General features: G+C 42.9%; 1 protein-coding gene across 2 annotated transcripts in view; it reads right to left on the bottom strand.

The window, feature by feature from the left end:
• The window catches only part of SIK2 (salt inducible kinase 2), a 49,698-nt gene extending 25,956 nt beyond the window's left edge, over positions 1 to 23,742 (bottom strand). Inside the window, exons 1-4 of one of the 2 annotated variants that reach the window (XM_035555730.1) lie at positions 23,543 to 23,742; positions 15,388 to 15,504; positions 14,505 to 14,568; positions 4,099 to 4,260 (exon numbers count right to left, since the gene is read on the bottom strand). In XM_035555730.1, coding sequence (XP_035411623.1) covers positions 4,099 to 4,260; positions 14,505 to 14,568; positions 15,388 to 15,504; positions 23,543 to 23,713 — 514 coding nt within the window. In that variant the 5' untranslated portion in view covers positions 23,714 to 23,742. The remainder of the gene's footprint in view (positions 1 to 4,098; positions 4,261 to 14,504; positions 14,569 to 15,387; positions 15,505 to 23,542) is intronic. The other variant, XM_035555731.1, reaches the window with a different exon arrangement.
• Positions 23,743 to 23,954: the final 212 nt, after the last annotated feature.

Raw genomic sequence — 23,954 nt, 5'->3', positions numbered from 1 at the left:
GCATCTAGCAATATGAGGTGGTCTTTAATTTGTACCTCTAAAAATCCTTCAGAAGGGATTCTAGCTTCCGAGCTCTAATTAATCCACTCTTCTAAAATTGCCAGAAGGATTCAATCAGCCTGGCTTCACAGAGCCACATGGATCTTTTGTTACAACAGCAATAGGAGCGAGCAGAGGAGATAATCGGGAGGAGAGAGGTACTGATAAAGGAAAGGTATGAGTGTGTTAGAAACAAACCTGACCCACTTCATGAACTGAATGCTGATCAGCCAGTTCTGACGTCAATGCATATTTTACTGTCCACCAGCAAGACAAGCCAGCACTACAACCTCCTTCAAAATAACAGTCTCCTACCTGATCTGCTTTGCACGCAGTAGCTTTACCATCAGGATGCAATGATTTCTGCAGACACATCTATAAAGCATCTTAATCTGGCAGTTTTGTGGGGCTGGAAGGACACGGAGAGAACCTCACTATTCCATCCCCAATTCTAAACTGCACTTTCTGCTCGCAGCTGCAGAGGCATCTCTTTGCATAGAAAACGAACAAGTTTTATCTGATGGCAGCACAGCTTATCAGCAATCAGCCACTGAAATCCAGCCCCTGCGATCCCTTCAGAAACCAGCAAAATGCAAAAGGTACATGAACAAACTGGCTGCCTACAGGCAACAACTTTGAGAAGAACAAAGGAGCTTTACCTTGCCAGTGCTAAAAACAAATTTCATGGAGAATGCCTGGTTTGGGAGTCTTCAGCTGGAACTTTCTCACTGGCCGTTTTATCTGATTAAGACCATTTTTATGTTACATATGCTCAAATTTAAGTTTGAGGTTTTTGCTCCCAACTCCCTAATATCTTCTAGAACATAACAGTATCAAAGCTCTCACCTCAAGTTCTTTATGCATCCCCTGCTTCTTGCCCAGTTACTAAGAGAGAAATGAAAGATCCTTGGAATTCGATCTATCCTCTTTCTTTTAGAGCAGTATTAACACAAAAGCATTACATCTCAATCCAGCTTACTTGTTTAAACATAAAAGGTGGCAGTCTCATCAGCTTATAGTTTTAGGAATGCTTACTTTTGAGTCTTAGCTGATTCTCCTACTAGCTGATATACAGAGATAACTTTATGCATGTTTCAGTATTTAACTGAAAATGTTGTATTCTTAAAGTTTAAAAGCTTCAGTAAAAGACTTAGAAGCCATCAGAATAAATCAAGAGATCCTGTGGAAGTTAAGAGGAGCCTGGAATGGCCACGAGTATCCACGTGGATTTCATAGCTGCCTGCAGTACTCAGCAAGGCACAGCTCCACACATAGTGCTGGGCCCAACGCAGACACCGATGCCGCAGAGCTTTCTATCAAAATAATTCATCAGTTACTGTGCTGTTTTTAAATTGCTAGATTAATTCTAATTAGAGAGTAATTCTAGCTATCAGAGTTGGGATCCTGGCTGCCCTTTGTTCTTGCACAATTTGATAAATGAACCATGAAGAATATGAGCCACTGGAAGAGACTGTTCTCGGGGATCTGTGCAGTGCTGGCTAACTCCAAAATCTCAGATGAATTGCATAGAATGGTTTATCATCTATCTCCTTTGCAGAGAAAAATAACTGGTTTGGGACAACTCACAACAAAGTTTCTGGCAAGCTTAACTCTTCTCCAGTTACTTTATCACTGCAGCTGGACACGGGAAGTGCTATCAATCTGATAAAGCTCGACAGAGCTATGCGAAAGAAACAGACCATGTGAATCACCACTAGTTAATGTGATCATTTACATACAGACCATCTGTAATTAGCTTTCTGCAATACAGAGGTAGAGCACAAGAGCAGCCAAGAGGAGAAAAAGAGGCAGCAGCAGCTGATGGAATCTGGTAACAACCATTTATCAGTGCTTTCGGTTATTACCGAGTCTCTGGAGAACCTGTGCATCGAAATTCCCCGTGACAGACCAGTCGAAGTCTCTAACCTTTCCTTGGGTAACAGGGCTCCTGAGATGCCTTTGAGAAAGCATTTTTGGGAGCCCGTGTTATGCTCGCACTGCAGTGTTCATGGAGGCAGGGCATGTGCTTGCCTACAGTGCTAAGGACATCCACAGAAGAGAGACCACTGATGAGGGCCCCGCTCCATGACTTATACTTGGGCCACTCTGGTACCAAGTCCAGACATCATCTCTACCCTACACTGTTCCTTTTATTTTCTTCAGGCATTAAAAGCCCTAAGTAAGAACTCAAACTCATACCAGAACTGCACCTTCCTGCTACAACAGTTGTAAAATCCTTTTGCTTCCTACGATAGTAACTTTTAATATCATTACATTTCAACAGTAACATGAAACCCTCCAATAGAGGAAATTAAAAGATAGCCTTAAATAGCTTAATATAAAATCAAATAGAGACTGCAGCAAAAACTCCGCTATTTATATGAAGCATTAAACAACAAAACCGTTTTTACTGCTTTCATGAACCTTCTGTAAAATTCCCACTCTGACATGCTAAAGAGCCATGAAATACAGAGCACTCGTCATCAAAGACCAGATTACTAGGCTTCCCTTTTTAGCTTCAGAGAACCTGTTTTATGCACCATTCCTTCTGCCAAAACAAAACGCCTGACATTCAGATTTGACTAACGAAAATTAGCCTAATAATCTACTCAAATCACGGTTCTCCAACGCACATCACAATTTTCCTTAACCTTTCCCTTACTTAACCTTTCGGTAAACTCTTCAGCCATTAGAAAAACATGCTAGAGGTGGGAAGGTGGGGGTACAGGAATGGAGAACGGAATGTTTCCAACGTACAGACAAAAGTAAAGGTCAATACAAAAGCAACAAACACATCCAGGATCTGGGAAAGCTGCCCCATTAATACATACACTGGTAAGAAATCCTTCTTAGTCCATCAGAAACATCGCATATTATATCCAAAAATAACCCGTTTTATGAGCAATGACTATAGGTTAAGAGGAGGATAAAATTCTTGCTCGAGCAATAGTTTTGATCTCAAACGTGAAGTGCTCACTGCAAAAGATTGTGTTGATTTCCCGTTCTGATAAAGGTGACTTGAAAGAATTTAAAAGGTTTTTCCTAAGGAAGAAGTTAATCCCCATAAATAGATTGAATGCTTAGTCTTCCCAACGTCTTCTGTAGTATCCCAGAGAAAGGGATGAATCTTCATGACAGATGCTAACCAATTAAACAGGTGCTAAATTTTCCTTCAAAATCTTTCAGGATGCTGTCTTCATACTCCATAGATAAGAAGGAGCATGTTTTAGAGATCTGCTGGTACATTTAACACTTTTCTGCAGCCTTACCCTTACAGAAAACATAAGAGATCTAGATACATTTTCAGTTCATCCATTTCAGAAATGCCAGAGAGGAAATTCAAGGGTAAAATAATCCAGCCGTGATCTATAACTCAGAAACGTTTCATCACTTCATCCTTCTCAGCCAACTGAAAGTCTATTCACACTTCCTTCTCTGAACTCACAGGCTTACACCAATACAAACCAGCTTCTTCCAGCAGTTAGTCTTCCTTTCCTGCTCCTGTATTATTGATGATTGAAGTTCAACAGTCCTCCAAATCAAGATGTTATCTAGCCTTGCCGTTTCAAGTGTCTCCAGGCTAAAGTCAGTATGGAAGGATTCGTGGAATTGTAATGAGTTGACAACCGACAAAATGATTTCCATTGCTAGCAACATCTGCTGTGTCTAAATTTATAATTAAAATGAAATCATGCATGCAAAAAGAAAAAAATCAATAAGCTTCCATTTTGAGTTTTTCTAACGTTGAAAGAAGTTATTTGATTAACTCTGTTTTAACCTGAACATCTGGCAGCATTATAGGCATGTTATGACACCCACAAAAACCAACTATAACTCTAAAAATTATTTCCTTTTTCCTGAAAGTATAATAGAGCTAATCTAGGAATTCTTTGAGCTATGTGCACTGTGATATCCATCGTGCAAAGATATTGTATGTATTATCACTCTGATTTTCTCTGCCTTAGGCACAGCAGGATTTCTTTGGTAGCATCGAGGGAATTGCTGGAACAACTTTCACAAAAATCAGGTGTGACTGAATATCATTTGCATTCTGGGTACCTGCTATTTTGATGTTCATGTTGTTGTCGAGCAGAAGATTTTCAGCCTTCAGGTCACGGTGCACAATCTTTCGGCCATGGCAATACTCCACTGCCGAGAGGATCTGCCAGAATTTGCGCCTGGCCTCAGACTCACTCAGACGGCCATGGCTGGCGAGGTAATCTGTTAAAATAAAGTCGGTTTAAACAGATTAGACAGCAAGCAGTAACCCTGAAATTAAGTGATTTCTGTCAAATATACTCAAATGCATCAAATACTCAAAATTTCAGCCAAATTTCAGCCAATCCCAGTTTCCAACACATTATTCTTGCATTCTCCTCTCCAAAAGAGTAGGGACAAAAAAGCTGCTGCCTAGTGGAACTCTGAAACTCAACCTTTTATTCCTTCTTTTATGGTTGTCTGACTATTCTGATAAATATTTTCATATAACAACTCCTGTGGAATGAGGAATACTTGGAATATCTTGCTTCCCCATCACCAGGTACTTTTCAGCCTCTCATTGATTCCCAGCAGCTTCATGCCACACACCTTCCTGTGAAGCCTCAACACGCTGTGTGGTGGCTAAAAGCATTTTTCCTTTGGAAATAAAACAAATAACCATAAGGTACCCATCCTGACCTCTCTCTTGTCTTCGTTGCATCACAAGCCGAAAGAACATTTTGTTTTCATATTTGATTATGTTGTAAAACTAATGTTAGCCCTGAAACAAATGATAGCTCTGAAGCTGAAGACGTCATTTATCCCCAAGAACAAAAACAAGCGAAGCAGCAGCTGTGTGAGTCTTGACAGAAACAGCTTCTACAGCCAGTTCTTTTCTTCCTCTTACAAGGCAGAAAAAGCAAAGAACCAGCCATTAGGATGGGTTCAGAATAGCCTCCTACATCCCACAAAGAACGTGGTTAATGGCCAAGGTGCAGGAAATTCACATAGGTGTGCTGCGCAGGGACGATGAGCAAAGGCTGAGCATATCTCCAACCAATTGCTGCAGCACAGCTAGCACTGAAATTAAATAGAAAAACAGCAAGGAATGAGCTTATGTGATGAATTATAAGAGTTTGGTTCAGTTAATTTTTTTCCAAGATTAAAAAAAAAACAACAGATTTTGTTCACGAGATGCACAATAGGTACCCCTTTCTTTCTGTGAGATGACGGAGGGATGTGAGGCTATGCCATGGCCTCCTGCATCACACGACCATACACACACACCTTCCATTACACAACTTGATACAAGCTCAGCTTTTAACCGTGAGGACAACTTACACACATATGCAATGTGATGTTATCAGACATCACATGCAGAGCTGCTCTATCTGTGCTAATCACTTAGGTGAAATGTCCAGTCACGTAACGTAGCCTGCCCATGGATCCCCATCCCTCTCCCCGCATACATCAGAGTAGCTAGTAGGAAAAGAAATGCAGTTGGGAACAGACTAGCTGGACAGGGCAATAACAGCTACCCGTGATCTACAATATAATGCACTTAAGTCACACACATGATGATCAATGACCCAATAAGCTTTTGGAAAAGCTTGCCTATGGACTGTTGATTTCTGCTTGGATAAATCAGAAAAGACAAAATTAAATTTATATAATCTAATGTTCCTAAAATAAGTTGGTACTTTGGTTCTTAATAACATTTTAATGTTGTTACATTAACTTGCAGTCCTACGTTTCATTTCCATGGCAGGTAAGCTTACTCTGTACTCATAGTGAGGTGATGAAGTGCAGCCTTATGAGTTACTGTATGAATACAGTACCTTCCAAAACACTAAAGACAATGGAAGGTGGTTTACTGGTATTTGCCTATAGCTCCTGCATTATGACTGGAAGGGAAAGTTCAGAGCAAGGAAACTTTTTACATCCTGCAGGTTCTGTGAGAGCTTACTAGACAGTGAGCACATTCGCTGTCAAACATTCTTCCCTGGAAATAGTTCAGAAAAACAACAGAGGGGAAAAAAAAAACAGAAAAAAAAAGGACAAACGCAATTTAAAAACCATCAATAACAATGTAGCTGCTAGCTTATGATGCTACTTGGAATAAGAATAAGCTGGCAAAGGACCAGCAGGAACACGAGACAACGAGGGCTGTGCTTTCAGTTACCTGTAAAGCTATGGAAAATTAGCCCAGCTTAGCAGAACTACTTTGGACTCGTGTGTGTGCAACGCGACCGACTTTAGCATACCGCAAATATATTAACTTTCAGTATAAACTAGAAAAAAATGCAGAGGAACAGCAGTACGAAGATGTGGAGGAACTGCGTCATGGCGTTGCTTGAGGAAGAAGAAAAGGGTTTGAGAGCCGTTGCCTATTTGCCAGGAAATCAACACCCAGCCCACGAAGCACACGGGAAGGCTGTTCATCTGGTTGGCAGGGCAAAGCCACTGGTTCCATCAGGAGAAGATGATTTCCTCATTGGCTCTGGATTACAGTTCTGCCACAAATGCTTACGTGACCCCGTGAATACCCCGATGCTGTACGGCACACCACGGAAAGCACCCACGGGGCAGCTGGGCTGTTGTGCACACTGCAACAGGACGTGCAACAGAGTGCCACCGGGCGATACTCAGCTACCTAACCATTTTAAATTTGGGATTTAAAAAAACCAACCGTGTATCTTCTGCTTCAGCGATTTCACTGTGCTGTCAGCAGTTCTCCTGTACCATTTCAGCTTTACATCAGAGCGCTGAGCTGTTTGATTTGTTTTGGCATAGCCGAAGCCTTTCAGATTAGGCAAGCAAAACTTTTCTGTATTTTTTTATTTACAGTAACAATTTAAAACCAGCTTATCATTGGTTTAAGACTACACTAATGGCATCTGAGCAACGTGACAAAATATATCAGCAGTGAAACTATAACTAATAATTTAACATTTAAAAAAAATGATTGCAATATCTAGGAGATATAAAATAAAACGTAGAAATGCAGTGACGACTTGAAGATTGTATCTCACTTCATTACAGAACACCAGGTAACAAATTCCACTTGAGGAGGCACGAAACACTGTCCTCCCTTACTGGCATTACCAGCCAAATCACTGGAAGATTTCACCAGCCTGCAGGTACAAGCAGGATGAAGGCAGTACTCTGAAAACGTGGAAGACTACAGCTCAAGTCTCCAACGTCAATAAACTGATTTTATTTATTTAATTTTTCCAATATGGACATGTCTGGAGAGGGCTAAGAAATGGGAGACAGTGGAAGTTCTCTGAAGCAGAGAGCTGAGTTCAGTACTGACAACTTCAGGACATTAGCCTATGGGCTTCTCCACCTCAAATTAACAACCTGCATGTCCCCAGTCTCACACTGCCTTCCTTCAGCATGGAGTCCTGTCTTGAAATGCTCTTTCAAAGCTAAGGAATATGTGAGGAAAAAACAAACAAAAACAAAAAAACACTGCTTAAGCACATTTAAATTCAATGACGCAAAACTAGGAAATTTATGAAATAAGTCTTAAAATAACTAAAATGTCTGAGCTGCCACCAGTCCCTTCTAATTATCATTTACGCAAAGGTCCCACGAACAGGACTCGTCATTTAGAGACCAGCTGGCACAACCATTTCAGTCTGAATTCAGTTAGCAGGTTAAAACAGCTGCTTCTGCAAGCAGGAAAATGAACACAACGGAACGGAGGTTTTCGGTCTACCTCTGTTTACTTACAAGGATCTGTGACAAAATCCCTAAGTAAATGATTAATCATATCTTCCAAGCTAGTTACGTAACCTCAATGACCCAAAAAGGATCATTGTGCCCAACACGATGCCAAAGCAGCAAGGTAGCACAGAATACCTGTTTTTGTTAGGTTGTGTGCTTTTTTTGTTGTTGTTTGTTTGTTTTTTAAACTAACATAATATTGTTTATGGGTGTTATAGGTGCTCGTTATGTTTTCATTTAAGCTGTTCTGCTTTCTCTATGATAAACAGCTCATATCAAGCACACTAAAACCAGAAAGTACATTTCCAGTAAAACTTCACTGAAGGTGCAAGTCAGCTTTGTTATTACTAGAAGAAAGGACAAAGGAAGAAATATGCTGTTCAGGGGAAGGGGGCACAAACCATGAGAATTCTTGCAGAAATTAATAAAAACATGAAAAAAACCATTGTTGTTGGATTGTATAAGACCAACAACTTCACTGACCTTGGGCTCTTGTACATGACAAGTTCTTTGCTGCTACCTGGACCACAAGGAATTGCTGCTACTGCGTGCTCCAGGCAATGGCATATTGATAATTGAAGAATTGATAATTCTGAATTATATCATCACTCATATGGTTTAAATAAGCACAGCAATCATTAATAAACCATCCTGTTAATATGCTCAGTAAAACAGGCTTATTTCAAAGATGCTTTCTTGGGGGATCTCGGAGTATAAGAACAGAGACCTCAGCTGCAGTACAACCATTTCAGCAACCCTCACAAACATTTTTAAGCACTTTGTTCAATCTGATCTACAAAACCTGCAGATCTAAAAACTCTCCTCAGAGCTTCTAACCTGCCTGGATCTTAATGCCTCTTCAGCTGGTTTAACTTGGCAAAGCACGAGAACAAACAAAAGCCTGGCAGCAAGGGGAGATCATAATATTTGCAAGCAAAATATCATTGAGTCACGGAGTGACTGACAAATCACATGATGGCAAGGTGAAGTCAGATATCAAAGACACAAACTAAATTACACTGAATGCAAGCCAGCCCTGTAAGCTGTTAATCCATCCTTTGTTAGCAATGCAGCAAATACATTAATGGACCTAAACTGTCATTTGCTTTCACAGCTTTAGCCTGTCAGGGCTCATTTAGAGCTTCCAAACCACCTTTAGCAACAGTCTTGGCCTTGCGCTTTCCACCAAGTCTAGCAGCTTGCGTGGAATGGGTAATTTATTCTGAAATACGCTACTTTATCTCCCAGTGAAGTAGAATATGCCAGGATCTATCTGAACAGGTGAAGTTGGTGCATGCAAGGATACAGTTTGTACATTAACTAGTTTCAAATAGGAAAGGCTGGGACATAGGCATGGCGCCAGCTCCTGGCTTTCAGCAATGACTTTAAGGCAGCTGAAATTTGCTAGAGACATTCTGCCACAGCAGCTCGAAGCTGGACGCTGATTGCACGTGCACAGCTCTGGAGCTAGCAACCAGGATTAACTTAGGTGAAGAGCAAAGCACCCCCTTGTCCTTTGCAAATAAAGAAACAGCAAAGCTACCTATGCCTTTATAGTTTGGTGAATCTCATCCTCATGTCATACCCTTCATGTACAAGTTTTAAGGTTACTTTTTTCCCTCTGTTTTTCCGTAGTGAGATCGAAACCAGAAGTCACCTTCGATTCAGCTGGATCCACAGCAGGCAGAAGCAGGACTTGTGCTCAAAAAGCAGCTTCCTGTGCAACCTTTTCAGTACCACAAAGTACATCTGTTTACTGGGTAAGTGAAACATGAAGATGGTATCCACTTCAAAACATGACTCAGAGACATTGTCTAGCACTGGCCAGTGCTTTTCACTGAAATGACTGTCCTTCAGCTAGGTGAACAATTGCGTATGTTTTTTACTTTGTATGTTCTCTCTGCTAGGGAGACAGGGACACACTGGAGAGAGCACAGTGAAGGACAATGAGGATGGTTAAAGGACTGGAGTGCCCGTCACATGAGGGGAGGCTGAGAGAACAGACGGCATTCAGCCTGAAGACCAAGCTCACAGGGGAATCGTATTGCTGTGTATAATACTTGACAGGAGGAAAAAGAGAGTCACTCTTCTTACCAATACCCAGTGAAAGGACATGGGGAACAAACTGAAACAAGGTAATCCCATTTAAACATAAAATAAAGGTGTTTTTTTTCATTTTTTTTTCCTCTGTGCATGTTGTCAAATGCTAGAACAGGTTGGTCAGAAAGATTGTAGAGTATTCATCCGTGATCCTGTGCAACCTGCTCTGGTTGACCCTGCTCTGAGCCACAGGGCTGGACTATACATTCCCTACGCATCCCTTCCAACCTCAACTATTTGGTGATTTGGGTTCAGTGTAAGACAGTCAAGACATCACTCATCCAGTTCAAGCTTAGTAAAGAATGACTATTTGCATATTAGGGGGACACACTGCACTTCCAGTCTTATGAATGCCTATTAACACAAGTGATAATAATGGGTTAGAATTTCAGGTAAGGAAATCCAGATTATCCATGACGAAGAATAATTGTAACTAAAAAAAAAAAATAATAATCAGATCCTATATATTCTTGTCTAACAAGGTTACGGTATCCCCCTTTCTAGAGACAGCTGATCCTGTGCCAAGGCTAGGACAAAACCGAGAGCTGCTCAAGCCTATTCCAGTCCAGCTTTCCAACTCTGCCCAAAAACATAAATGAAATTGTCCAGGACAAACTGCTAGGTAAGACTAGGATCTTATGGATACAGACATAATTATTAATACTCTAACAAAGGAAAGACATGTCTGAATGTCTCCTTTATGGAGAAGTGTTTCTGGAGAGACTGCAAGGTTATTGTTCACTGAAACAGGCACGGGATTCTGAGAAGCTGAAAACATAAGTACAGAGGTTTATAATATCAAATGCCTCCTTAAGGATTGATATTTATGCTGAAATAGCCTAGAGTAGTTGGAAGATGCTGTCGTCTTTATCTACTGAGCAAGGATACTGCAATATTGCAAAGTGCTAGTTACAAGGGGAATCATTATCTCTATCTCTGTACTAGTGGCACAACGGTACAGCCTGGCACTAGCCCACTGTTCCCTGCAGCTTCTCTACAAGGCAGCAAGTTCCTCAGTGTCTACTGCCCAGTTGCAAACAGGCTGAAGGTTGTAAGGAACACCTAAACAAATCAGGAAAGTCAGCTGTGAGATGTAAGATAACAGAAGTGGGTAGGCAAATATAGTTAAGCTGTTCTTCCCAGGACCATGGCTGGAAATTGAAATGCCTGCCTCGTACCTATGCTTTAGTCTCTCTCCTTCACATTTCCAGAATGTAGTAGGGAAAAAGGGTACCAGAAGAGTACATACATAGGTACAGTCACCCTCAGAAAACTGAAGGACAAGATCAAAGGAATTTTTCTTAAGGGTCAGCCAAAAGTAGCAAATTCCTTTAAATAGTTAAAAGGTAAACCAGACAAAAGTCAAACAAGCTGTTAGTCTTGAACTCTTTTGGGTTTTGGTCATGTTTACTGCTTTAAAAATACACCTGTAGTGAGCATGCCAGACAGCAGGCAAGACGGGGTGAACTACTTTCACAGTAGAAGAAAAAAATCCCAACTGAAGCCTTGGATATTCATTTTCCCCTTGCTGAACAGTTGGGTTATTTTTAGGCTTAATAGTCAGCTTCACCCTCCACGGTCTCGATTTTTGTAATATAAAGAAACCAAATGGTCATTAATGAAAAACTAGAGAATTAGCCCTTCAGAATAGGTTGACTGTAATTAGTTTAGCTAACAGTTAATCTGTGTCTCAGCTGTTTAAGAGGCTTCAGGTGAGTGATGTTGAAGGTTACAAGGTGGTGGCTGTAAAGATATTAAAAAAAAAAAAAGTGAGTTTAAAACTTTGTAGGTCTGTAAAGTACAGTAAGCACAACTGAAACCTTTTTTTCAAATATTTTATTAAGTCTAAGGACTTAAGGACTTGTTCTTTTAAAAAAAATCAAAATGTAACCACATTTGAAGTGCCTAGACTAAAAACAAAGTATTTACTGCAACAACATTAGCTGGCAAAAGGTAAAATTCACAACTGCTGAGTGCAGAAAATGTTACTGTAGCTTTGAAGACAGCAAGGAATATCAGTACAGGGGATAAATGTAATCCTGTCCAGGAACCACCAGTCAGCACTAAGAACTGATGGGTTAGCAGAACTGAAAAGCCTCAGTGAGGGCTAGCACCAGGCTACTCACAGTGATCCTGACAGTGTGACAAGGCATTAAGGGAACATTCACCAGACACAATCTACTGAGACCCATCCTGAAGAGCATGCTGTGCTCTTTACAGCACCTCATGCAAGGGGAAGGTCGGAAGGGACAAATATGGTCTCTCACACATTTTCTAAACCACTGAGTTTTTCGGAGAAGTGACCACAAAGGCCAACTTCAACTTATTGGGTCTACTCTCTCTCTCTCTCTCAGCTCCTTCTGTAATCAGAAAAGGAGAGGCTCCTGTGGAGGGAGAGCTGAATTTCTGTAAGGCCTTGCTCTGAACCAGACCCCTGAGAGGCCTCCCGCTCCCCGCTGGTAACAGAGGGATTGTACAGGAAAATCTGCCCCAACAGACTGCAGTTTGTCTTCTTGGATATACTGATCCCACACCTCATTGGCTTTTCAGGTAAAAACTTAAATCTTGCCACAAACCTAGAGGTTTTTTTGTTGTTGTTTTAAATCTCCCTCAAGTGCAGTCGAAGGTCAGTCAAAGAACAAACCTGAGCACAATAGTTAAATGATGCCAGGAGGCCAATTACCTGAGGTAACAGGAGTTTCCACAGGTTTCTAATCATCTTGCTTCAGGAGAGAAAACAAAGTAAAAACCCCCAAACCATGAAGACACACAGCAAAATGTTAACAACTTCAATGACACTTGGGTACAGAACTCCAGGGGACAATCCTACTGTCTGCTGTTTGAAAACTAATGGTGGAAAAGTGAGACTATCTCATAACCTGTTAGTCTGGAAGTGACAAATCCAGCAGACACAATGAACGATCAGGATGGGAAAAAGGAAAACATCATGTAGTTTGAGTCTCCTTTCTACTTCTGTTATTTTTGTTTGTTTTTTAAATACTACCCCAGATTTTCTCTACTTCCAAGTTACGTTGAAGCTGCCCTGGACGTGATATCCTGCTTATTACAAACAGTCCAAAGATAAGGACCTAAAGGTGAAAAAAAAAAAAAAAAAGATAACCCAGAAAACAAAGAAGGGACTTTGAACATTTGATTTGTTTCCATGAAATCCACCCCCTGTCCCCCAGTGCAAAAAATGAAAATCAGCCATGCTCCACCTCTTCTGCTCTCCAATCACCAGGGCCCTCCAGAGGGGCCCTGGCGGCATTTGTAAGGCAAACAACACACCAGTATTTCAATCTCTTATCCTGTTTTCATTGCATATTATCTCCATCTCTCACAAGTTACGGGAAGATGCTACATGAAGTCTGAATCACACATCAGCATGATTGTCTTTCCGTAACAGTAACTGCACAATTTTTCCAAATCAACAAGAACATTAGTACTGCTTCACACATCTGAGTTCCTCCAGGAATCTCTTCAGATTCCTGTTAGTTTACTCTACAAACAACACATAACAGTTCATGAGCAGCATGCATCTCAACAGTGCTCTTTCCTCTCCAACTACCAGCTTCCCTAGACCTACACTCAAATATTGCTAACAAATAATGTGACCAAACAAGCTCTATCAGAATGGGACCAACGTTTTCAAGATGAGTTGTGCTGTCATTACATTGTCCAAGCAGGAACACGTACCTGGAAGCGCTATTTCTACAGACAGGTCTCACCGCCTCGTTCACACAAGCCCAAGGGTCACCAGCCTCCAGTTCCTCTCTCTCTGAGTATAATCCCTTCACTGCTGTGTTAAACCCTCAGCTGGTAATGGCACGATGGAGTTTGATCATCAATAGACGATCATACACAGTTGTTGGTCTCCCACTGCGCTGTGATAAATCTATTTGCATATTGCTACATTTTGTTAAATTAAGCTAAGCCTGACTGCCTCACATGACAAATATCCATCTTGTTTCCATCTTAGATGAAAAATTAACTCAGTGTTAAGAAAGACAGGGAAAAGTGAGTCAACTGTACTGTGCACATGCTACGTTGCATTGTGAAACAAAAATCCGTGATTTTTTTTTTCCATTTCCAACAAACTCTCAGGTCAAAACCCACTGTCTCACTATAGTAATTTACTACCCCAGTCACTTTGCCTTTGCTTCACTCCTGGAAACATAGTTCTTGCTGTTAAATAGCACTTCAATGCTTCTATCTACCACCACGAAAGACAGGTCACTTTACTCAGTAGGTGCCCAACAAAACCTGATTAAAAGCCGTTGTAACTGAATCTCTGCCCATGCAAATTCATATTTCATCACCTCTTCTGTCATTTTTCAACTTTACCACCACCCTCACATTTTGAGGGTGAGACACAACAATGTATGTTCCAGATCAAAAGCGTATTAATTCCAACTGTACAGCAGCTAAGTCCCTTTAGAGCAAAAATTTATGTTGGAAACTCAAACTGTAATGTTTTTTCCCTAAAGTTTTTAGTTCTAAAAAGAGCAGCAGTGCCAGTTGTCACGTGTTTTTCTAGACAGAGAAAGGAAAATTACATGCTAGAATAAAAAGAATTCTTGGGCAAAATAAATACAATTGACAAATTGCAGATGTTAAAGGGCTGAACTTAACAATTGAAACATTCTCTTGCTTACCAAAAATTTCTCCGTTTTTGGCAAATTCTGTCACAAGGTACAGCATGCTTTTGGTCTCCATCACCTGTTGATAGAGAAATTGTACATTAAACAACTTGTAGGAAGAGCAAAAAGCAAACAAAGCCACAAGAGTACTTATTTTCATAGTTTTCTCCTGGTAAAGAGGTTAAAGTCTGTCTTGCACATACAATTATCACAATTTTTCAATTTGTTTCTTCAAGTTACCTCAGCAATTTCAAGGGGAGCGTTCGCACAACAGAAACAAACCTACTGAAGAACTAGTTATCTGTCTTCTAGGAAATGCACTTCAAGATTAAGTCTTTGGGTAGCTCTTGCTTGGTACGTGCATTTACACCACAAACACATTTGCAGAGTCTGGACTGACACATCCTCACGTCTTATCCAAAGATAAGAAAAGCTGCAAGTACTCCTCAGTTTGCTCTCTCAGCCAAGGCTCGACCAAAGAAAACCATGACGTCCTCCACAGAGATCCTTCTAGGTCATGCTTGTTGTAGACATCACGTTGAGTATTCCCACCCTGCTCTAGCTTACATTGTACCTTTTCTACTTAAACGCATCAAAGTTTCATCGCCAGGTATTTCAAACTCAGCTCTCTCACTAACATCACATTTGCAACTTTCTGTGTATTTCATGCAGATGTCACATACTTTTCTGTATCTAACACGGGCAGCCTAATTGCTACAGTAGAATGAACAAGACCACAACTGATGTGCTTTCAAAAACGTTAAACATGCATCCAATGCAAATCAATTCCAGAAAAGCTGAGCTTGTCTCAGACTGCTGATCTACAAGAAGACAACAGTGCAAACTCTTCAAAGAGGAGCAGAGAGGAGGAGAAGGGAAAGGACACTGCTAACCGTACCTGGTAGAGCTTTATAATGTGTGGGTGATCGAGCATCTTCATTATCTGCACTTCTCGGTAGATCTTCTCCAGATTCACAGCATCCAGCTGAGATTTGTCAATGATTTTTATTGCCACCTGCAGCCAAATAGCAAAAGTGAGATTAAAACTCTCCCCAAAATTTATCAGCAGCAGGTGGGAACAACTGAGGACACACAGAAATGTTTTAAAAGACAAAAAACTTTTTAGGAAGTCTAATGATATCCATTTCTAGGGTCAAGGTAGTCAATTTGAATTCCACAAATACAAAAGTGGTATTTGAAAAAGAGAAACTGTTGGCTCAACACAAAGAATCAAAACATAGTGGATCCAGGTAGTTTCAACTGTTATATGCTTGTTTTAATTTCAGTTAATATGCTATTATGGAGGGACAACCGCAATTCATCCATTCAGGGAAAAACCTCTATGGATACGTCTGTCAGTCAAACCTCACAAACAGGTCTCAGGTAGTTTACAAAAAGAGATCAGGGTCCCACTGACTATTTTTAGTCAATATCTGCAAGGTGAATTACAGAGAGTGACACTTGCTTACGAGACCAAACATTTTAAACAGGAAAGAGTAAGAAACAAAACATTTTTTTAAACCAAGAAGCAGCAAAAATATAGCTGCTAAAAATCACACAAAGGATTATAATACTAAGAAGTATTAAATATGAAATGGTGTTTATTCACCCTGAATATCACATTATTAATGCTGAAGCAGGAGCAAACAATGTAAATCACACAAATGCTTCCAATTACAACTGCATTTCACAAGGTATTGAACTATAGGAGACAGCTGTTATGCAGGAGACAAAATCCACAGGAGGTGAACCTCATTATCTCCAGCAAGACTGATTATGGACCCACCTGAATTCAGAATTAACTCTTTACTGACTTCATTTCAGTGTGCTTTTCCTTGACAGCCTCTTCAGAGGTCTGCTTGTCTTCCCGAAACACCAGAAAAACAAGATTCTGCTATGAACAAGTAAACTGATCTAGCCTTGTAGTCAGTGAAGAGTGTTTGGTTTTAAGATGCAGGATGCACTCCTACTTAGATGAGGCAGAACAAGGTTCTGTTTTTCAAATCAAATATTTTTAATGGATTTGTTTTTAAACAATGTTTGATTAATGCAGAATTCACTGCCACTCAGTGAACTAGATTCATCAAAAACAATATGCTTTTTAATGATGCATTAAAGATAAAACAAAGAAACCTAAAGTTCCATATCCCTCACCATTAAACATTGAACTGTTCCAGGGCCTTTATTTTTCAAAGCTTAGCAGTGGACACTTGGGAAGAAAGCATTGAAAGTGCTTTTCAAGCGTTGCCTGCTGACCTCCTCCTCCCCAGCTCTCGTCTTCCATCCCCACATGACATGCGCCAACTTAGAGGATCCTGATGCCTGATCTTGTCAAAACACGCTTTCCCTTCACAAGATGTCTCGGAAATGCCTTTGTCTTCTTTCAAAACGTGCTCCTGCTAGCTACCTGTATTTGCAGCACCTCCCCTGCCTGCTCGCACACGCCGTTACGCTGCACGCTGAGAAGTGCACAGGAACCATAATGCCCACAACAGGTCCTAAGAGATTTTGCATCTCCTGGTAAAAGTTTGTCGTTTCACTCAGAAGACAACACCCTTAAAGCATGCAAGTAAACACAGATAACCTGCTTCTGTTCTGACGTGATACCCTCCCGTCCTACTCCTCTTCCTTCCAGCTACACAACCTTTTTGCTGTCTGATGCTCAGTGAACGCATGAAGCTGGATAAGGCCTGGCTTCACCCTCGCAAAGAAACAGGACAGGAGAGGAAGCAGAGCAGCGTGCATCGGACGGGGCTGTCCCAACACACGGCTCCAGGCTCGTGCTGAGCCTGCTCCCCCGCAGCTCCTCTCCCTGCAGGTCCCTTCGCTGGCCCAGGCAGAGCAGCAAACTGCTTCCTTTTTTGGCCTGACTTCATGCCGTGTGGCGGCAGAGGATGCAAACCATCGTTCCTACAGCTTACAGAAAACCCACCACACCCCCCCCTTTAAATCTCCCTAGCCTAATGTAAGATCACACCTAATAAACTGACTGTTTTTTTCCGGGCAGAATTTATTAGCCCAAAGAAATCCCTTTGCTAGAAAGTTGCAAAATATCAAAGAAATCAAAGCAAACCACTGAAGTCAGACCAAGTTCTTAAACATACATTAGGAAATATTTATTAAAAAACAAACCACGTGTCCCATTTCCCCACTTCCTCTAATTTATTTTCTGCTGCCTCTCTGGAAACAACCAGAGACACAAGATGGTTTCTTATTCCTTCTCCACATCTGCCCTGCTTTACACCTGTTATTTGGGTGACCTCCAAAATTAAAAGAAATGGAAACCACTCTTTCTTATTTACAAGCCAATTAAAAGATTAATCTGGGGCAATCTCGCATTCCCATCACAAACCAGTAATGCATCTTTCAGTCGAGCAACAAGCTCTCTCCCATCCTGGGTAGATCTGGTGTTCTGGACGGTCCAAATACCTTCTTCATCAGCCTACTGTAATGCAATAAAATCTTGCTGCCTTGTTCGGTATTTAAACTTTACTGGCACCCTAATTAGTGATTTACACAGCGTCAGTCTCGCTAAATTGAGGCATTCACAGCAGCTTCTTTCTTCACCTCCCGGAGTTGGACTCGATGATCCTTGTGGTCCCTTCCAGCTTGGATATTCTGTTTCTCTGAGTCTTCACACAGACAGCACAGCGCAGAAACCTCGCCTAAAACCCACAGCACTTAACTTCTGGACTGCCCCTGCTCCGGTCCATTTAATTTCTCCTTCGTCTCACTGAGCATTTTCATTTCTGAAACTCTCTTAAAAAGCAAGCAAAAAAAAAAAAAGAGTAACTTTGAGTAACTTTCTCTTATTTACTCTTCTTGCACATAGGAATGCATGCAGTGTGGAGAACGTAATAAAAAACCTACACAGGACTTCAAATAAAAGGGGCTTGGTCTAGCGTGGAAGAGAAAAAAAAAGAAAAAAAACAAAACAGTGAGAATGCAAAGTAATAAATTAAAGAGGTTTTTGGACAATTTGAAGGAAGTAACAGCAGCCTGCCCTCTGTGGCTCTTGCTGAACAGAGGAGGCTGGGGGGGCTCTGCAGCTCACAGCTTGCTGTTGCCACTTTTTCCAATGAAGCTCGACTCCCACCACCTCATCCTATTGAAGCGATCTAGCTTTGCAAGTACACAGACTCTTGGCGTTTCTTCCAGTATAGTTTGGCACTTCCACGGTTTGCTCTTAAATTTTAAGTATTCCTTTTACTGAAAGTATAAATATTTCAAATACAGCCTGTTACCACTTCCAAGCCGGTCTCCCGACGTCTGTTGCCAGCTTTCTCCAGATACCACGCACAACTCGGAGCGCTGCAGCTCCCAGCTCCTAACATCCGCAAGGAGTTCCAAGCAGCTTTTAACTTTGCTGGCCCAGATTACAAAAGTATCTATTGCCCCAGAAAAAAAAAAACTAGGCAAAACTCATTTCTCCTTCTTCACTTTTAAAGATTAAATACTTCCACTGGACGTCTCTCTCTAGGATATACATAAAGGCATGGATGTGTTGTGTATCCACTTTAGCTCAATCTCAAGCATCTGAAATAATCCTAAGCACAGTTCTCCACTAATCAGGAATATGTTATTTGAGATGCAAGAGGAAGTCAGGCAAAATAATGAAGAGTAAGCCATATTTGCACTTTAAATAGGGTTTTAATTAAAACAAAAAATACATTAGAGCAAACCGCATTTTGCCTTATAATGTGGAATTATTTGGTACTATTAAGCAGTTGTTTTTTTGAACGCAGAGTAAAGGCGTGTGGCTACTTGAAGAAAAAAAAAAGGTATTTGGAATCCTAGTACAGCTCTCAATGTGCATATTATGTACATGCACACAGTGGCAGGCTTCTATGTGAAAAGAAGCACAGGAGCAGCTGGCACCGCTGCTTCTGCAGTCAAATGCAGATGAGATATCTCAGCCTATTCTCAATCTTCAGCTCTCACGCATCTTGTCAGGTCCCTAGGAGGTTTAGAGAAAAAGCACTTGGAAATACTTAAAATCCAGCCACTTCTTCACAACGCCACGGGAAGGAACAGTGCATTCAGCAGCAGCGGCTCGTTTTTGTCCGTAATCTCAGCTGTGTCACGATGACAGGAAAAGGGGAAGTAATTCTTAGAGGTGGAGAAGCTGCTTCAGGATGGGGAAGAGTTTCCTAAATGAAAAGTGTGTTTTCTTCCTGAGTATACAGCTTGCTAACAACTGCTAGCGTCTTACAGAGATGCTGCGGCATCACTTTGATCTTCTGAAAGCAGTGCAGAGACTGACTGCACGCAGCAATGAATTCTCATTTCTCTACCACGCTCAATCATTACCTCAACACGAACAAACCGACTTAGCGCATGCCACATTAAGGACAGTTACACAGATTCTGTGATTCTAGTGTTTATCTTTATTTTTTAAATAAAGGTTATCACATCTCCTAAAAAGAAATCAAAAAAATACGACCAAACATGACATATGAATATGTACTCCAAGACAACTTCAAGGTCACTAAAGAAAAAGAGAAAAGCACAAATTCTGTTAGCCTGTTCCTTCCCTTCTCTTCCCCCCTTGCCCATTTTTGCTGCTTAAGAACTTACAAACGCTGCAAAGATATGTTTGAATATTATTTATTTTTGGGTTAGAAAAAAAATATTAGGAATAGCACACGCTTCCTTCCCTCTTTTGCTAGAGAGCTAGAGAACTGGAGTTTGCTCAAGCCTCATCTGGCATCTGGGAACTGAAACTGTCAAGCAGCAAAGCTTGTTAGAAGAAAGTTGCTCTATCCTTCAGCTGCTCCAGGTTTCAATTTCCATTGGTTTTGCATCATCCGTTTAATTCTCTAATCAGTCTTTCCAAGAACATCCCCCCAACGTGGCCTGACAAGTTAACACACAAGAGGAAGTTTGTCCACATCAGTGTAAGCTTTAAGGTTCACCCAGGTTAGAGAAATTCAGACCTGAGCTGCTAACCCAATGCATCAGAGAAGTAAATAAGAGGCACTGGAATTAGCAAGCGTCCTTCTGCAATCTGGAGCAACTCCAGTTTGCAACAGCGAAGGGTTTGGCTACCAGGGACGCGTGAAATGTTACCTGCTGGAGGCTGCAGCCCCGCGTACCTGCGGAGCTGCTCTGCTCTGCCTGCACAAGCACGTTCCTCCTGTGCCCCTTGCGACACATCCAGAGAGCCCACGGCTGCAAACAGATCTGCACCCGGAGTCTTTTTTGGCAATAGTTTTATTTTCTCACTGAATTACTCCACTAAGCCAAACCGCTGGCTGCACAGCGCAGGGCGCTGCTCCCCCTACTTTATCACTCACTTCTAGGCATTCCTCAGCGCAGGCACTCGCACGTAAACCAGCCTCCCATCTCCTACCAGGAGCCAGGACTTCTCAGAGACAAGTATGAATCACCCATAACGTAACAGAGAGCTGAAAGCATCACTGTGCCCCGTGAGGAACTATCAGTCGGAAGGGTTTAATCTTCATTTGAGGAGCAGCGGCCAGCGCTCTCCTAGGGGTGACAAACCCCAGGGGATGTTAGGTGCAGAGCTCTGGGGTGGGAGGGACGTGATTCTTCCACACAGATCATTCGCAAAGACTTGCCATCATCCTTAAAGCGCATTGCTTTTTTGCTGCCTTCACCCATTCCCAACAGCAAGCAAAAGCTTCTTGCTACCATTCATATTTCACACCTCATCGTATTTCACTAGAAGCAAACATACACCCTCCTCAACTTCATGTTTCCAATCACTTTTGTTGCCTTTTCTTAGTCTCTCCTCCTTCCAAGGAAAAAAAAAAAAAGCTTATTCGTGCATGTTTCATTAACAAAAGTTACTCTGAGATCACAGGATTTCTTGGCAACGTGATAAATAAGCATGGCAGGAAAATACGTGTCATTAACTTAAATGGCAACAAACACAAACAGGCAGCAAAGCAAAGGTCACATTCAGCCACGCAGTCCCCTCCGAGGCACCCGGCATGGTCTGTCATTAAGGAGGGTCACTACGAACACGTACTGAATCCCCCCCACTTTCGTCAACTTTCGCACTCCTTTCTGTTTGACTATTTAATCTTGCAATTTCATTGTTGCATTAATGTAGGGTTCAACCTGCAGTTTCTGGGTTTGTATTCACACAAGACAGGGTAGGAGATGGTATCTTTTGCTTCAGGCCTGGTTTCTTTTTATTTTGACCTATGTTTCGCTAACAATTTATGGCTACTATATTTACCTTTTTCAGTTCAAGTTACAATTCCATATTCTGATACGTATATTTTCCATAAGAAGGATGGATTCTTTACATACTCCCTAAATTATGACCTTTCAAGATAGTAAGATGCCATCTTTTCTTTTAATCTGACAGTTGCTGACTAGTCAGAATATAAAAAAACAAGCAAATATTTTCATGTGTCAAAGCCATCTAAAACGTGGTTTCCAAGTACCTACAGTAAAAAGGCCAAACAACAGGTTTGGGATTCGGACAGTTCAAACAGGAAGATTCAAGAGGATCTCAGAGAGTGGAAGAGCTTCTTTTAAGGACTTTCTGAGCAGGTCTCAAGAGCAGCACACTGCAGATCTTCCTGCAGTACAGACCTGATGGTGAGTTTGTGCCAGAACCTAGCAGCTGCATATTATTCCACTGGAACTTGAACAGAAGCTGTCCTACTCTGCACACAGATGAACTGAAAAGTTCGCAACTCAAGAAACATAAACTACAGTTCAGAACAAGCCTGGAATAAGAACAGTCTTCCACCAAAAACAGCATAAGCAGGACTTGTACTTTCCTACGCGTGCAGTCAGCTAACACTAAATTAAGTGAAGTTGGCCCAACCTTGAAGCACTTATTTGAAGTAGTTCTTGGCTAGAATTAGTTTCCCCTGACATCACCAGAAGCGATCTTGATAGGGTTCCTCTTCCTCAAAGACCGTGTGAATACTTCCAGCAACTACCTCGGCTAAGTTCCAGGCAACGTGCTTGCACCTCCGGCTGCAGAAAGTCAACGTAGCTGTACTGAGAAATGGAAGACCTGGATGCAGACCCCTAACACGGGGGAATCTGCTGTGAAAATGGTGCAGAAAAAGCTGCAGACCAGAGCCTTGGCTCCCCAGATAAAGGAAAGCTGGATGACAAAAGTCAAGCTTGCACTGATTGGGATGCACGGGAATTTAGTGGTTTCTTAAGGTGCAGGTGGGGAAGTCACGCTGGACCGGGGAGCTGTTAACGGCCAACAAATACACGTTCTAAAATGACAATTAAGACTTGAGATTAAAGTTTTTATGCCCATTGCACAGTCTGCCGGGGAAACGGGAGCTGCAGAGTAAACAACCACCTACAGCCTGCAAGTGAAGCACTTCGAAGTTTGGCATGTGGCAGCCAACTCGGAGCGGAGCGCCCCAACGCCGCGAGGTCTTTGCTCAGCTTCCCGGCGATGGCGAGGAAGGATTTAAGGGCGATTACCGCTTTGTTGGGCAAGCGGAGAAACAAGAAATTGAGTATTTGGGATGCGACGCTCGCCTGGCGCGGCACGGCGAGAACAATGTGTTTGTTTTTGTTAGAAGTCCAAACTAGGGGCGTTTTTTATTGCTGCAAGGAGCGAGCTTACCACCTAAGCGCCCCGTAACCGGATCGTTTCGGGTGTTTTCAGATTACTGACCTCAAAAAATTGGATTTTGGGGTTCTGTTTGCTCACCAACCCCTTCCCCCCGGTGCAGGGCACTGCGGGCAGCCCTTCCCGGCAAAGCACCGGGGCCGGGGGGCGACCCCAGCCGCTGCCCCGCGTCCCCCCCCCCCCCCCCCCCCCCGAGCTCCGGGGTCGCACAACGGGACCAGAGGGGACCGAGCCCCCCGGGGGGCACCGAGCCGGGGGGGAACCGAGCCCCGGAGCGGGGGGGGGGGGGGCACCCGGAGCCCCCTCCCCAGGCCGCGGGGCTGCAGGCCGCGGGGGATACGGCGGGGACCCGTCCCCGAGGGGGCACCGTGAGGGGACCGAGAGGGACCGTGAGCACCGGGGGGGGGGGGGGGGGACCGAGCGGGACACCGTGGGGACAGCGGGGAACAGCCGGGGGGTCTCCGCTCACCTCGCTGCGCGTGATGCGGTGCCTCGCCAGCTTGACCACGGCGAAGTTGCCCTTGCCCAGCGTGCCCTCGATGTCGTAGAAGCCCACTCGGACGGCCCCGGCCCCGGCCCCGGCCCCGCGGGGCAGCGGCAGCAGCGCAGGGGGCGGCCGCCGGGGCTCGGCCATCACCATGCTGGGGGCGGCGGCGGCGGCTCCGGCCCGGCTCCGGCTGCGGCCCCGCGGCCCCGCCCCGCCCCTCCTGGCCCTGCCCCCCCCCCGGCCTGGCCCTGCCCCTCTCGTCACGGCCCGCGTCAGCCCGGGCGCGGCGTCGCCGTGGCAACCGTGGTCAAAATGGCGGCGGTGGGGAATGGGGGGGGAATGGGGGAATGGGGGAATTTGGCGTCGCTTGGGGGCCCTCCTGCAGTGTGCTTCA

This window comes from Cygnus atratus, chromosome 22 (genome assembly GCF_013377495.2).
Source record: "Cygnus atratus isolate AKBS03 ecotype Queensland, Australia chromosome 22, CAtr_DNAZoo_HiC_assembly, whole genome shotgun sequence".
NCBI classification, from domain to species: domain Eukaryota; kingdom Metazoa; phylum Chordata; class Aves; order Anseriformes; family Anatidae; genus Cygnus; species Cygnus atratus.
This window is presented reverse-complemented; position numbering and strand designations above follow the sequence as displayed.